Genomic DNA, 14,004 nt, shown 5'->3' on the forward strand with positions numbered 1-14,004 from the left:
CATTAAAGTCCATGGAGAATAAGAGCACCTCCTCCCAGCTGCTCACTGCACTGAGGCTAGGAAACACTCACCACCGATAAATCCACGATAATAGAACATTTCGATTAGCATTTCTCTACAACTGGCCACGCTTTCCACCTGGCTACCCCGACTCCGGCCAACAGCTCTGCACCCCAAGCCCCCCCGCTTCTCCTTCACCCAAATCCTGCAGAATCTGGATCCCTACAAATCAGCTGGGCTAGACAATCTGGACCCTCTCTTTCTAAAATTATCCACCACCATTGTCGCAACCCCTATTACTAGTCTGTTCAACCTCTCTTTCATATCGTCTGAGATTCCTAAAGATTGGAAAGCGGCCACGGTCATCCCCCTCTCCAAAGGGGGAAACACTCTAGACCCAAACTGTTACAGACCTATATCCTTCCTGCCCTGCCTTTCTAAATTCTTCGAAAGCCAAGTGAACAAACAGGTCACAGACCATTTTGAATCCCACCGTACATTCTCCGCTATGCAATCCGGATTTCCGAGCTGGTCACGGGTGCACCTCAGCCACGCTCAAGGTCCTAAACGATATCATAACTGCCATCGATAAAAAAAAACGGTACTGTCCAGCCATTTTCATCGACCTGGCCAAGGCTTTCGACTCTGTGTATCGGCAGATGACACCATTCTGTATACTTCTGGCCCTTCTTTGGACACTGTGTTAACAACCCTCCAGGCAAGCTTCAATGCCATACAACTCTCCTTCCGTGGCCTCCAATTGCTCTTAAAATTCAAGTAAAACTAAATGCATGCTCTTCAACCGATCGCTACCCGCACCTGCCCGCCTGTCCAACATCACTACTCTGGGCGGCTCTGATTTAGAATACGTGGACAACTACAAATACTTAGGTGTCTGGTTAGACTGTAAACTCTCCTTCCAGACCCATATCATTACATTTTACATTTACATTACATTTAAGTCATTTGGCAGACGCTCTTATCCAGAGCGACTTACAAATTGGTGAATTCACCTTATGACATCCAGTGGAACAGCCACTTTACAATAGTGCATCTAAATCATTTAAGGGGGGTGAGAAGGATTACTTTATCCTATCCTAGGTATTCCTTAAAGAGGTGGGGTTTCAGGTGTCTCCGGAAGGTGGTGATTGACTCCGCTGTCCTGGCGTCGTGAGGGAGTTTGTTCCACCATTGGGGGGCCAGAGCAGCGAACAGTTTTGACTGGGCTGAGCGGGAAATATATCAAATATCTCCAATCCAAAGTTAAATCTAGAATTGGCTTCCTATTTCGCAACAAAGTATCCTTCACTCATGCTGCCAAACATACCCTTGTAAAACTGACCATCCTACCAATCCTCGACTTTGGCGATGTCATTTACAAAATAGCCTCCAATACCCTACTCAACAAATTGGATGCAGTCTATCACAGTGCAATCTGTTTTGTCACCAAAGCCCCATATACTACCCACCATTGCGACCTGTACGCTCTCGTTGGCTGGCCCTCGCTTCATACTCGTCGCCAAACCCACTGGCTCCATGTCATCTACAAGACCCTGCTAGGTAAAGTCCCCCCTTATCTCAGCTCGCTGGTCACCATAGCATCTCCCACTTGTAGCACACGCTCCAGCAGGTATATCTCTCTAGTCACCCCCAAAACCAATTCTTTCTTTGGCTGCCTCTCCTTCCAGTTCTCTGCTGCCAATGACTGGAATGAACTACAAAAAGCACTGAAACTGGAAACACTTATCTCCCTCACTAGCTTTAAGCACAAACTGTCAGAGCAGCTCACAGATTACTGCACCTGTACATAGCCCACCTATATTTTAGCCCAAACAACTACCTCTTTCCCTACTGTATTTAATTAATTTATTTATTTTGCTCCTTTGCACCCCATTATTTTTATTTCTACTTTGCACATTCTTCCCATTGCAAATCTACCATTCCAGGGTTTTACTTGCTATATTGTATTTACTTTGCCACCATGGCCTTTTTTTGCCTTTACCTCCCTTATCTCACCTCATTTGCTCACATCGTATATAGACTTGTTTATACTGTATTATTGACTGTTTGTTTTACTCCATGTGTAACTCTGTGTCATTGTATGTGTCGAACTGCTTTGCTTTATCTTGGCCAGGTCGCAATTGTAAATGAGAACTTGTTCTCAACTTGCCTACCTGATTAAATAAAGGTGAAATAAATAAATGACTGGAAGAAATTGCAAAAATCACTGAAGTTGGAGACTTATATCTCCCTCACTAACTTCAAGTATCGGCTGTCAGGGCAGCTTACCGATCGGTATAGCTGTACACAGCCCATCTGTAAATAGCCCATCTAACCTACTACCTATCTCATCCCAATAGTTGTTTTGTTTTTTGTCTGCTCTACTTGCACATCTATCACTCCAGTGTTAATTGCTAAATTGTAATTACTTCGCCACTATGGCCTATTTATTGGCTTAGCTCCTTACTTAATTCGCACACACTGTATACACATTTTATATTGTGTTATTGACTGTACGTTTGTTTATCCCATTTGTAACTCTGTGTTGTTGTTTTTGTTGCACTGCTTTGATTTATCTTGGCCAGGTCACAGTTGTAAATGAGAACCTGTTCTCAACTGGCCTACCTGGTTAAATAAAATGTATAGAAATACAATGTTACCCATCCATGTGCCTAGCGTGCCATATAAGACATGTTTTGTGCTTATCTAGATTCACTGGTTTTACGCACCAACTAAACTTTTTTGGGGGAGAGCGCAATGGTCTTGATTAGTCATTGTGCCTATGTTATGGTGTGCACTGGGCCAACAGCCATTCCTTTCCTGTCTGCCTTACCTTGATGACCCGGTCCTGGCAGCGCTGGATGTTCTTACAGAGACCCTCTGGCCCCTGGTCCTCCAGACTCTGGTGGAGGATCTGCTCAAAGGTGTACACCGCATCGTCCATTTGCTGCACAGATAAAGGTTTGTTAATCAGTTTACATTTTAGTCATTTAGCAAACTCTGTTATCCAGAGTGACTTACAGTGGAAAAACAACCACAAATCACAGTCATTGCAAGTAAACCTATCTTTAAAATGGTCTATACTCTACCAGACAGAAAGAGAACGCAGACAAATCGGTTTATAAAATGGATCATCATGTGGGCATGTTGGTAACTCAATAAACTGGTGAACTCCACTAAGCAGTCATCCGACAGTGTATAGATAAAGTCCATGATTTGCCTGTTTGCTGAAATCACAAAATGCCAAGCCAAGAACAAAACATTCCATCAGTTTTCATATATTCACCACAAGGGGACACTATCTTCCCAACAATTCCTTTTAAAGTGTAGCATAACAAAATAGGATTGCTTTCTATATACTAGTTGAATCCTGTCCAATAAAACCCTTCCCTCCCTCCATTCTAAACTAATAACACTCTGAACCCTGAGGGTAGATCTTTGCTATTGTATATCTGAACTATAAACAGAATCTTGGATGCAAAGCAAAGTTCAATTGTTGAACTCTCTGAGACCTTAGCCCCTGTCTGAGAGGTCTCACCCCCAGCAGCTTCTAGCCACTACAAATAGGACAGCCTATGTGATTCACAGTGGGGGACAGAGTGGTGAATACTTGGCTCTAGGATATCTCTACAACAACCAACAGCCTGTCAACAGAGACCAGCCAGCCAATGGCAGTAAACCACCACTCACTAACCAGAATGTGCTTGTTCTCCAACCAAAAACAGCACAACCAACAACCACAAAATAGACCTGCAGGCCACATCCTTTCAGAACTCATACACCAGCCAGGAACTCAAATGGAGACATTTCAGCAATTATTTAATTAGTACCTCACCATACTCATACCCCATATGTCAGTTTAGTGATTAACTGTCCACATCATCGGTAAGAGGTTGTGTCACATTTTGCAGAATGTAATAAGGTGTAGGAGGGTGTAGTTTACATTTGCATTTGGATCACATTCAATTAAGCTAGGTACGACAACCTATCACAGCCATTGCAAGTAAAACTGTCATCCTCAATATGTGCTAGTTAAGTTGTACCTCTCTCATGAGGATCTGTGCCCTCTGGACAAACACGGAGGGGCTGGAGACGTCGAACCTCTGCTGCAGGCCGTCCAGACTCAGGTCCTCTACTTTCTCATAGCAGCTCTGCATCTTCACCGGGTGGAAAGCCAGCATAGAGATCTTCTCCATGTGCTGACGAGAGAGGGAGAGAAGGAGGGAGAGAAGGAAGAGTGAGGCTCGGTTGACAGAATTAACATAGACCATATAGACCAGGCTTGGATGATATACGTCTTTCAATTCACTCATCAATTTGTATGCTACACTTCAGATATCACCTCAAAGGAGTGGAATAAAAGCATACAGCTACACTGTTATGCTGGATCATTAGACTGACACCCATATAAATTAATAACAACGTTCTCACCTCTCCCAGTTTTTCCTTGGTGCTGTCGTTCACTGTGTTCTTGCTCATGTCCACCAGCTCTCTGAAGAAGACGTCCCTGACCTCAGAGAAGCCTCGACTGGTGGGCTCCATCAGGGCCTCCAGGATAGAGCTGATGTAGGGCTGGATACTCACCTTCAGCAGCTTCTCTGCCTTTGGCAGCGCCACCGCTGGGAGGAAACACAATGAGAGAGAGAGGATGTCAACACACAGACTAGTCTACATGACCTTATAAACTGGCAGAAGTTCCACTGTGACTCATTGTGCAACACATGCTTTTCTCAAGATATGATTCGTCCAAAGGAATTCAGTTCCTCTCCATATAAGACTGTTATTGCGCAAGACTAAGTCCCCCATGTAACTGTTGATGGAATGCTGCTATTCTTCCTGACTTCAACTCAATTGACGCAGGCTGTCAACATTGCACAAAACTGTCTGTGGCTGTGACAACCACCTGCCTAACTTTTGGCAAATATTTGTCACGCCACTGGCAAAGAGCCCAGAATGACATACAGGCCAGACATGTACTGTAGGTATTCAGAGTATGAACTAGAATCTACCATTGTACTGCAACTACCGGTATTTACCTACTGTTGGTCGCAAGTTGACCTGGCTTGGGCACAGATCTAGGATCTGCTTACTCCCCCAAAATCCATTACTGGGTGGACTGTAAAACTGACGTTGGGTCAATGTCTGGGACTAGGGCTCAACTTCATCTTACTGTGGGGGGCTCAAACCTTTTAAATATATTTATTGTGGGATATTTTATTTATTTTATAAAGATGTAATAATGAAGAGGAGACATGAAAGGTGGAAAAGTTGGCAAGTCAGAAGTGCAGTGGTGTGGATTCCAACTCATGCCGACTCTAGTGTGCATGAGCTGGGGTCTGCAGCTCTAACAGCTGGACCACACAGGTCACCGAGGGTTCACCTTTGATTTTGTTGCTGACGTGCTCCTTGGAGGTGATGATCTGGTCCATATCTGTGCGTATGGAGGCCTCTAGAAGGGGGCGTCCAGCCTCACAGCTCTGCACCACAACCTCATACTGGGCCTGGGCCTGCCTCACCACCAGACCATAAACAGCATCGCAGATCTGCATGGGGACACACAGAGGATTGTTATGTCTGCATCTTGTATTGAGAAAAGCCACTGGGCCGAAACGTTGACCAAAGTTCCATATTATCCACCTTTGTGAACATGGAATACAAAGATGTAAATCACCAGCATTTTTGCATCCCAACATGACATGGATTCATGTACAAACAGGGAACTCAGAAGCTGGTTTAGAAGACATTTTCCCTATTATTATAAAGGGGTATTTGGTCAGTTGTGTGAGATAGGACTTACCAGCATCCAGTTCCTCTGCCTTTCGTGCATTTTGCCTTTTAGTCCCGGGGTGATGAGATCCCTGACCTCAGGGAGAAGTGTCTCCATCACCAAGTTGGCCAGAATCTACAGGGATGGTAGTGGGTTCAAGATCAGATGACAACAATAAGTGTGGTGACGCTGTGCTGTTTGAGATGCAAGACACATTTCCCAAAACGAGACGCAAAGTGATTCATGAACTACCAAGACCAATACAGCCATACTTCCAGAGTGATACAATTCTTATGACCTACAAAGGTCATACCAGCTCACCCTCTACCCACCTCTGGGCAGTGGGGCTAATCTATGGCCTCGGGGCAAAGTATTTATTTATACATGGGAAGTGGTTCATTGTAGGTCCTATTCATGCTTTGTATCTGCTGGAGGGCATCCTCCAGAAGTCTGTATATTAGTCTACTGTACTTTTCCCTCTCAGGTGTGGTCGGCACTCTACACTACAGATATGTCAGAGCTATCGAAACCTGAGAACTGGTTTTTCTAGCCTGATTGCTCTAGATCAGTGGTATTAAACTCTTACCCTATGAGGTCCGCAGCCTGCTGGTTTTCTGTGTACCTGATAATTAATTGCACCCACCTGGTGTCCCCAGGTCTAAAATAAGTGGAACTGGCTTTGAGGTCCAGAGTTGAATATAAGGGGCCCAACACATTCATCACAACATATTTATCATGACTATCTTCTATTGTACTTATTTGGCCTTGAAGTCAAGAGCTTTGGGCTAGGCTGCATTGGATGCGAGTTACTGATCTTGATGATATGGGACAGAGGAATGTGTAGGAGTAGAGTTGGCAATGCTGCCAGAGAATCTCTGTTCTACCATTCTGGTGTATTTCAACTGGAAACAGAAAGATGAGTGCTGGTCTTATCTGTAGGTGTCTCATTGGTGGTGTGTCACAGCAGGGCACAATGAATGACAACCACTGTTTGGGTATTGTAAAAATGTTAGCCAAGGAGTGCACAGATGTGCACAGATTGCAAGTTATGTAGCAAGTTAAGTTGACAATGCCTGCCAAGGACATTTCCCAGTTGCTTTGAATGTTCAAAATCATAGTGTAAGAACACTTTTAAATGCCTCAAATGAGTCCGTTTTGTCGAGCAACAACAGCCAACTAGCTAGCTAGGTAGCCATTTAACTTTCTAGCACATTCACTAATTTGTAAACAGTTTGCTACCATGTTCTTGTCAAACTATCAACAGAGTAGCTAGCAAAAAAACAAAATATGCAAAATAACAGTCTAAAAACCACTTGAGGGCAAATAATAGGAATCAGATTTGTATCAGATTTCAAACCACTTATGAAGGTGGTTTGAAATGTGGCTTGAAATATCCGATTCCATGTGGCTTTTGGTTGTCGATTCAGATTCTAAATCGATATACATTTTTTGGGGGATTTGAGTCACTTTAAACTGACCAATGTGAACAAGGCTTTACTGACACAAAAGGTTAGATATACTGTTGGGTGTGTGACACATTGATATGGTATAATAACAGTATCACAGTGCACTGCTGACAGAAAAAAAAAAAAAAATCATACTTTTCACATTTATTGGGTCATTCCACAAAATGAGTCCCTTTGATATTTTAAATAGAAATTGTGCGTCGACATTACATTTTAAAAGCTTGTTATATTAAAGGGCACTTCATTTAATAGAACATTGAACATTCAATAAATCATATTTTTATTGAATGATTTTGGGCATGTCCCTCTGTGCACTGACTTCTAGGAAGATTTTAACCCACTTGGCACCAGAATGTTTAAGCATTTTCATCAGTGTAAAGCCATAGTTATTTTGTTGTTTTGACCAAGTCATTTCTGAAAATCATTATATTTCATATTTTCAGGAAGAAAATGTCCCACATTTTAAGGTCAACCCTGTTTACGTGAACTGAACTCACATTTTAATATTGTGAAACTATTCTTTTAAAAATAAAAAAAATAAACATAGCTCATTCTACTCTTTTTGTCCATTTTCTGGTGTGTCGTGGTGGGAAACTGAGTGGGTCAAGCGTAACACGTCAACCCTGTTACCCACAGATAGACAGGCTAGAATTATTTGACCAATAAATAGTTTTTTGGTGGAGCTTGCATTCAATTGCCCATTCCTGTTGCACACAACAACCTTCCATTTCCCTTGTCACAGGGGGGTTAATGGCTGACTTAAGATGAAATTGTCAACTCTGTTACTTTATTTGGCACTTACTTATAGTCATTTTTTAATTTAACGACTTGAGATTGAAAAACATGTTTTTTAATAAGTTGAACATGTGCTCTTCATGACAATGTTAAAATGATGGAGAAAGAGAAGGAAGGGAAGCGCCACTAAGGTACACAATAGTACACAATAGTACATTTTGGTAGATAGAAGGTGATCTTTGGTAAAAGGGGTAAATTGGTCATCAAAAAGAAAAGCGGACCAAGGCCATCTTCTTATGATTAATTAAAATGCCTTTATTAGTATGGCATGTTCAATAGAAACAAAGTTTTTTTTTTAAACAACGTGTTTCGGCTGCATGGTCTTCGTGAGGCATTTTAATTAATTATATGAAGAGTGCCTTGGTCTTCCTTTCTTTTTGATTGACGTTTAGAGGAGTGCAAAATGTATCTCGTATACACTGATTTCACAACACATTAGGAACACCTTCCTAATATTGAGTTAAACCAACTTTTTCCCTCAGGACAGCCTCAATTCGTCGAGGCATGGACTCTACAAGGTGTCGAAAGCGTTCCACAAAGATGTTGGCCCATGTTGACTCCGATGCTTCACAAAGTTGTGTCAAATTGGCTGGATGTCCTTTGGGTGGCGGACCATTCTTGATACACATGAGAAGCGTTTGAGTGTGAAAACCCCAGCAGCATTGCAGTTCTTGACACACTCAAACCGTCGTGCCTGGAACCTACTACCATACCTTGTTCAAAGGTACTTCAAGCTTTTGTCTTGCCCATTCACCCTCTGAATGGCACACATACACAATACATGTCTCAACTCTCAAGGCTTAAAAATCCTTCTTTAACCTGTCTCCTCCCCTTCATCTACACTGATTGGTAGTGGATTTAACAAGTGACATCAAGAAGGGATCATAGGATTCACCTGGTCAGTCTCATGGAAAGAGCAGGTTTTCCTAATGTTTTGTACACTGTATATAGACAGGCTGTGTCTGTCTGTCTGTCTGTCTGTCTGTCTGTCTGTTGTGTCTGACCTTTGGGTCTATGGGAGTCCTGACTCCCATAGACTGTGGTTAAGGCTCCTCGTCTGGCCTTTGGCTCCCTCCATCTCCCACTGGAGCAATCTGTCTATGAGATACTAAGAATGATGGGTATGAGTCAAGGCCCCCAGGCCCTGATGTAAGAGCTACAGACATCACACTCACACAGACAGACAAAGACTCAGCTCTGCAGAGGGGAAAGGTGGGGGGGGGGGGCACAGTGAGCTCATGCCCACAGGATGCTGTGTCACCAGGGCAGGGGGCATAGTGACATCATCTCTCAGCTGGACTCTACATCCCTGATTGTATCCCAAATTATACCCCATTCCCTACATAGACCCATTTGGCTCTGGTCAAAAGTAGTGCAGTGCACTAAGAAAGTATTCAGACCCCTCGACTTTTTCCACATTGTTACGTTACAGCTAGGGATGCGCAATATAGAAAATCGGTAAGCATATCGAAAACAGACGATATTAGCTAAAAATGCTAACATCGGCCTGATGTCTAATTTACTGCCGATGTCAAAGCTGACGTGCATAACTATATAATGTAGGTAGATGATGTAATGACAACATGAAAAATATAGCTCTACACGTGCAACACAGCATTCCTAACCTAGCCCAAAATGTCTGCTGTGTGTATTGAGCAATCATTTGAAAGAGTAAAAACATTTCAGCGAGACAACTCAAAGGCAAAATCCATTCACGCCAAGATAATGGAATTCATTGCCCTTGACAATCAACCGTTCTCTGTTGTGGATGATGTTGGCTTTTGCCAACTGGTCGAGCATCTCGAGCCCCGGTACACACTACCGATTAGGCGCTATTTTTCAGATGTTGCCCTGTGTAGTTGAAACGCACATCCATGGAGCTACTTGCTATGGGCGTCACTGCTATTAGCTTCACAACTGACATTTGGACCAGCGATGTCAGCCTCATTAGCATGCAGAGCCTGACAGCACAGTGGGTGGACGAGGACTTCGTACTGAGGAAAGCTCAAGAATGTGCTGTTATATAGGGAAGAGGGTGCCATTTGGGACACAGCCACTGTCATTGGCTGTGCCATCCTTACCTGTGGAGGTGCGCCACACATCATTTCCCAGGTGCCATACTGCCCATGGGCCTGGCGAAAAAGCCTCACCGAGTCTGTGAAGGCTGGAGTCTGCACCTTACTCTCCTCCAACAAACCTATGGGGTAACCACAGAGGATTAGCATTGTTAGTGGAAGTGGACATTGTGAAGGTTGATTTGAAAACATTGTACAAGTTTGATAATTTATCATAAATCAGCACCAGCCTGGTCAAGCAGACTGCTGTGCTCACATTTCAAACCAAATTGTGACTGGTTCCACCAGGCTAATCTCAATTGAAATCTTGAATTCAGGTTTGACCGAAATATACTTGAAAATGAGTTTCCATGCATTCCTAGATTCTGTTGCAACTTGTGCAGAAAGAGAACGGTCTAGTACAGTGCATTTGGAAAGTATTCAGACACCTTTTTCCCCACATTGTTACTTTAGTCTTACTCTGATTAAATAAAAACTCACTCTACACACAATATTCCATAATGACAAAGTGAAAACTGGGTTTAAGAAATGTTTGCAAATGTATTCCAAATAAAAAATTGAAATACATTATTTACATAAGTATTCAGATCCTTCGATACGAGACTCGAAATTGAGCTCAGCTGCATCCTGTTTCCATTGCTCATCCTTGAGATGTTTCTACAACTTGACAGGCGTCCACATGTGATAAATTGATTGGACATGATTTGGAAAGGCACACAATCCTCTACATAAATTCCCACAGTAAACCAGCGCATGTCAGAGCAAAAACCAAGCCATGAAGTCGAAGCAATTGTCTATAGAGCTCTGAGACAGAATTGTGTCGAGGCAGAGATCTGGGGAAGGATACCAAAACATTTATGGAGCATTGAAGGTCCCCAAGAACACAGCGGCCTCCAATATTCTTAAATAGAGAAAGTTTGGAACCACAAAGACCCTTCCTAGAGCTGGCTGTGCGGCCAAACTGAGCAATCAGGTTAGAAGGGCCTTGATCAGGGAGGTGACCAAGAACCCGATGGTCACTCTGACAGCTCTTGATGAAAACCTGCTGCAGAGTGCTCAGAACCTCAGACAGGGGCGAAGTTTCACCTTCCAACAGGACAACAACCTTAAGCACACAGCAAAGTCTGAATGTCATTAAGTGGCCTAGCCAGAGCCCGGACTTGAACCCGATCAAACATCTCCGGAGAGACCTGAAAATAGCTGTGCAGCAACTCTCCCCATCCAACCTGACAGAGCTTGAGTGAATCTGCAGAAAGGAATGGGAGAAACTCCCCAAATACAGGTGTGCCAAGCTTGTAGCATCATACCCAAGAAGACTCGTGGCTGTAATAGCTGCCAAAGGTGCATCAACAAAGTAGAGTAAAGCGTCTGAATACTTGTGTAAATCTGATCAAATCAAATTTATTTATATAGCCATTCGTACATCAGCTGATATCTCAAAGTGCTGTACAGAAACCCAGCCTAAAACCCCAAACAGCAAGCAATGCAGGTGTAGAAGCACAGTGGCTAGGAAAAACTCCCTAGAAAGGCCAAAACATAGGAAGAAACCTAGAGAGGAACCAGGCTATGTGGGGTGGCCAGTCCTCTTCTGGCTGTGCTGGGTGGAGATTATAACAGAACATGGCCAAGATGTTCAAATGTTCATAAATGACCAGCATGGTCAAATAATAATAAGGCAGAACAGTTGAAACTGGAGCAGCAGTACGGCCAGGTGGACTGGGGACTGATAAATGTTTTTTATTATTTGTAAATGTGCAAACATTTCTAAAAACCTGTTTTTGTCACCCAATCATTTTCCATATATTAAAGTAGTAGCTACACAAAGTGCCAGTAATCGCATGATAACTGTACATGTTGTTTTGGCAACAGGGTTTGTTTTGATGGCAAAGGTAAAGCATCTTCGTTGGGCCAGTGTGACTGGTGAACAAGGCTACATCTAATAGATGGCGCGCACACACACACACAAACCTCCCGCTTAGATCCTCTCCACCTCGACTGAAAGAGTCAACCTGACAAATTTATTAATGTATCCAGCTGTGTTTGGATCAGGAATCAGACTCTGGTATGTAGACTACTCAGTACTTTGTTGAAGCACATTTGGCAGCGATTACAGCCTTGTGTCTTCTTGGGTATGAAGCTTCAAGCTTGGCACACCTGTATTTGGGGAGTTTCTTCCATCATTCTCTGCAAATCCTTTCAAACTCTGTCAGGTTGGATGGGGAGCGTTGCTGCACAAATATTTTCAGGTCTCTCCAGAGATGTTCGATCGGGTTCAAGTACGGGCTCTGGCTGGGCCACTCAAGGACATTCAGAGACTTGTCCCAAAGCCACTCCTGTGTTGCCATGGCTGTGTGCTTAGGGTCGCTGTCCTGTTGGAAGGTGAACCTTCACCCCAGTCTGAAGTCATGAGTGCTCTGGAGCAGGTTTTCATCAAGGATCTCTCTGTACTTTGGTCCGTTTATCTTTCCCTCGATCCTGACTCGTCTCCCAGTCCCTGCCGCTGAAAAACATTCACACAGCATGATGCTGCCACCAACTTGCTTCACCCTAGGGATGGTGCCAGGTTTCCTCTAGATGTGACGCTTGGTATTCAGGCCAAAGAGTTCAATCTTGGGTTTCATCAGACCAGAGAATCTTGTTTCTCATGGTCTGAGTGTTTGGGTGACTTTTGGCAAACTCCAAGCAGGCTGTCATGTGCCTTTTACTGAGGAGTGGCTTCCGTCTGGCCATTCTACCATAAAGGCCTGATTGGGGGAGTGCTGCATAGAAGGTACTCCCATCTCCACAGAGGAACTCTGGAGCTCTGTCATAGTGACCATCGGGTTCTTGGTCACCTCCATGACCAATACCCTTCTCCCCCAATTGCTCAGTTTCCCTGGGCAGCCAGCTCTAGGAAGAGTCTTGGTGGTTCCAAACTTTTTCCATTTAAGAATGGAGGAGGATATTGTTCTTGGGGACCTTCAATGCTGCAGACATTTGTTGGTACCCTTCCCCAGATCTGTGCTGATACAATCTTGTCTCGGAGCTCTACGGACAATTTATTCGATCTCATGGCTTGGTTTTTGCTCTGACATGCACTGTCAACTGTGGGACCTTATATAGACATGTGTGTACATTTCCAAATTTTCCCCAGATGGACTCCAATCAAGTTGTAGACACATCAAGGATGATCAATGGAAACAGGATGCACCTGAGCTCAATTTCAAGTCTCATAGCAAAGGGTCTGAATACTTATGTAAATAAGTTTTTTTTTTTTTTTATAAATTTGCAAAAAAAAATCTAAAAACCTGTTTTCCCTTTGTCATTATGGGATATTGTGTGTAGATGGCTTAAATAAAAACAAACTCATCAATTTTAGAATAAGTCTAACGCAACAAAAATGTGGAAAAAGTCAAGGGGTCTGAATACTTTCTGAATGCACTGTACTTTACATGAGGAGAGAGCTAGTCTGACAGCATCAGAACAAATCATGTGAAATCCTGTCTTGTGATAAAAATGGGGAATTCATAAATTAACTCTAGCCATGACAAAGACAGGAAGTATGTTGTGCAGGGTGGGGGGGTGTGTGGGCTGTGTGAGTGAGAGTGGGGCCTGGGAATTGGGGGGGGGGGGAGTAGAGCTTCTAGCTACAGGCAGGAAGTCCACAGCCCCAGACTACCTCCCTCCCTGAAAGCTGTGTGTGTGTGTGTGTGTGTGTGTTGAAAGAGTGTGAGGTTGGGAGCCAGGCCATTTATCTTGGCACTGCCTCATGAGAACGTGGAGGGGATTTTTGCCAGCCCAATAAAGTCTGTACCCCAGATCTAAAGTCAAACTAGACTAAAAGACACGTTTATGCTGAAATTCCAGTACTGTACATCAATTGATCAGCATCTGTAGAGAAAGAATGGCCTGGTCAGTTTGA

General features: G+C 43.5%; 1 protein-coding gene across 1 annotated transcript in view; it reads right to left on the reverse strand.

The window, feature by feature from the left end:
- The window catches only part of LOC135544990 (protein Niban 2-like), a 56,493-nt gene that overhangs the window by 6,527 nt on the left and 35,962 nt on the right, over positions 1 to 14,004 (reverse strand). Inside the window, exons 6-11 of the mRNA XM_064972668.1 lie at positions 10,110 to 10,225; positions 5,798 to 5,902; positions 5,381 to 5,543; positions 4,432 to 4,619; positions 4,044 to 4,199; positions 2,834 to 2,947 (exon numbers count right to left, since the gene is read on the reverse strand). Of these exons, the coding sequence (XP_064828740.1) occupies positions 2,834 to 2,947; positions 4,044 to 4,199; positions 4,432 to 4,619; positions 5,381 to 5,543; positions 5,798 to 5,902; positions 10,110 to 10,225 (842 nt within the window). The remainder of the gene's footprint in view (positions 1 to 2,833; positions 2,948 to 4,043; positions 4,200 to 4,431; positions 4,620 to 5,380; positions 5,544 to 5,797; positions 5,903 to 10,109; positions 10,226 to 14,004) is intronic.

The sequence above is a fragment of the Oncorhynchus masou genome, chromosome 1, assembly GCF_036934945.1.
Source record: "Oncorhynchus masou masou isolate Uvic2021 chromosome 1, UVic_Omas_1.1, whole genome shotgun sequence".
Classification (NCBI taxonomy): Eukaryota; Metazoa; Chordata; class Actinopteri; order Salmoniformes; family Salmonidae; genus Oncorhynchus; species Oncorhynchus masou.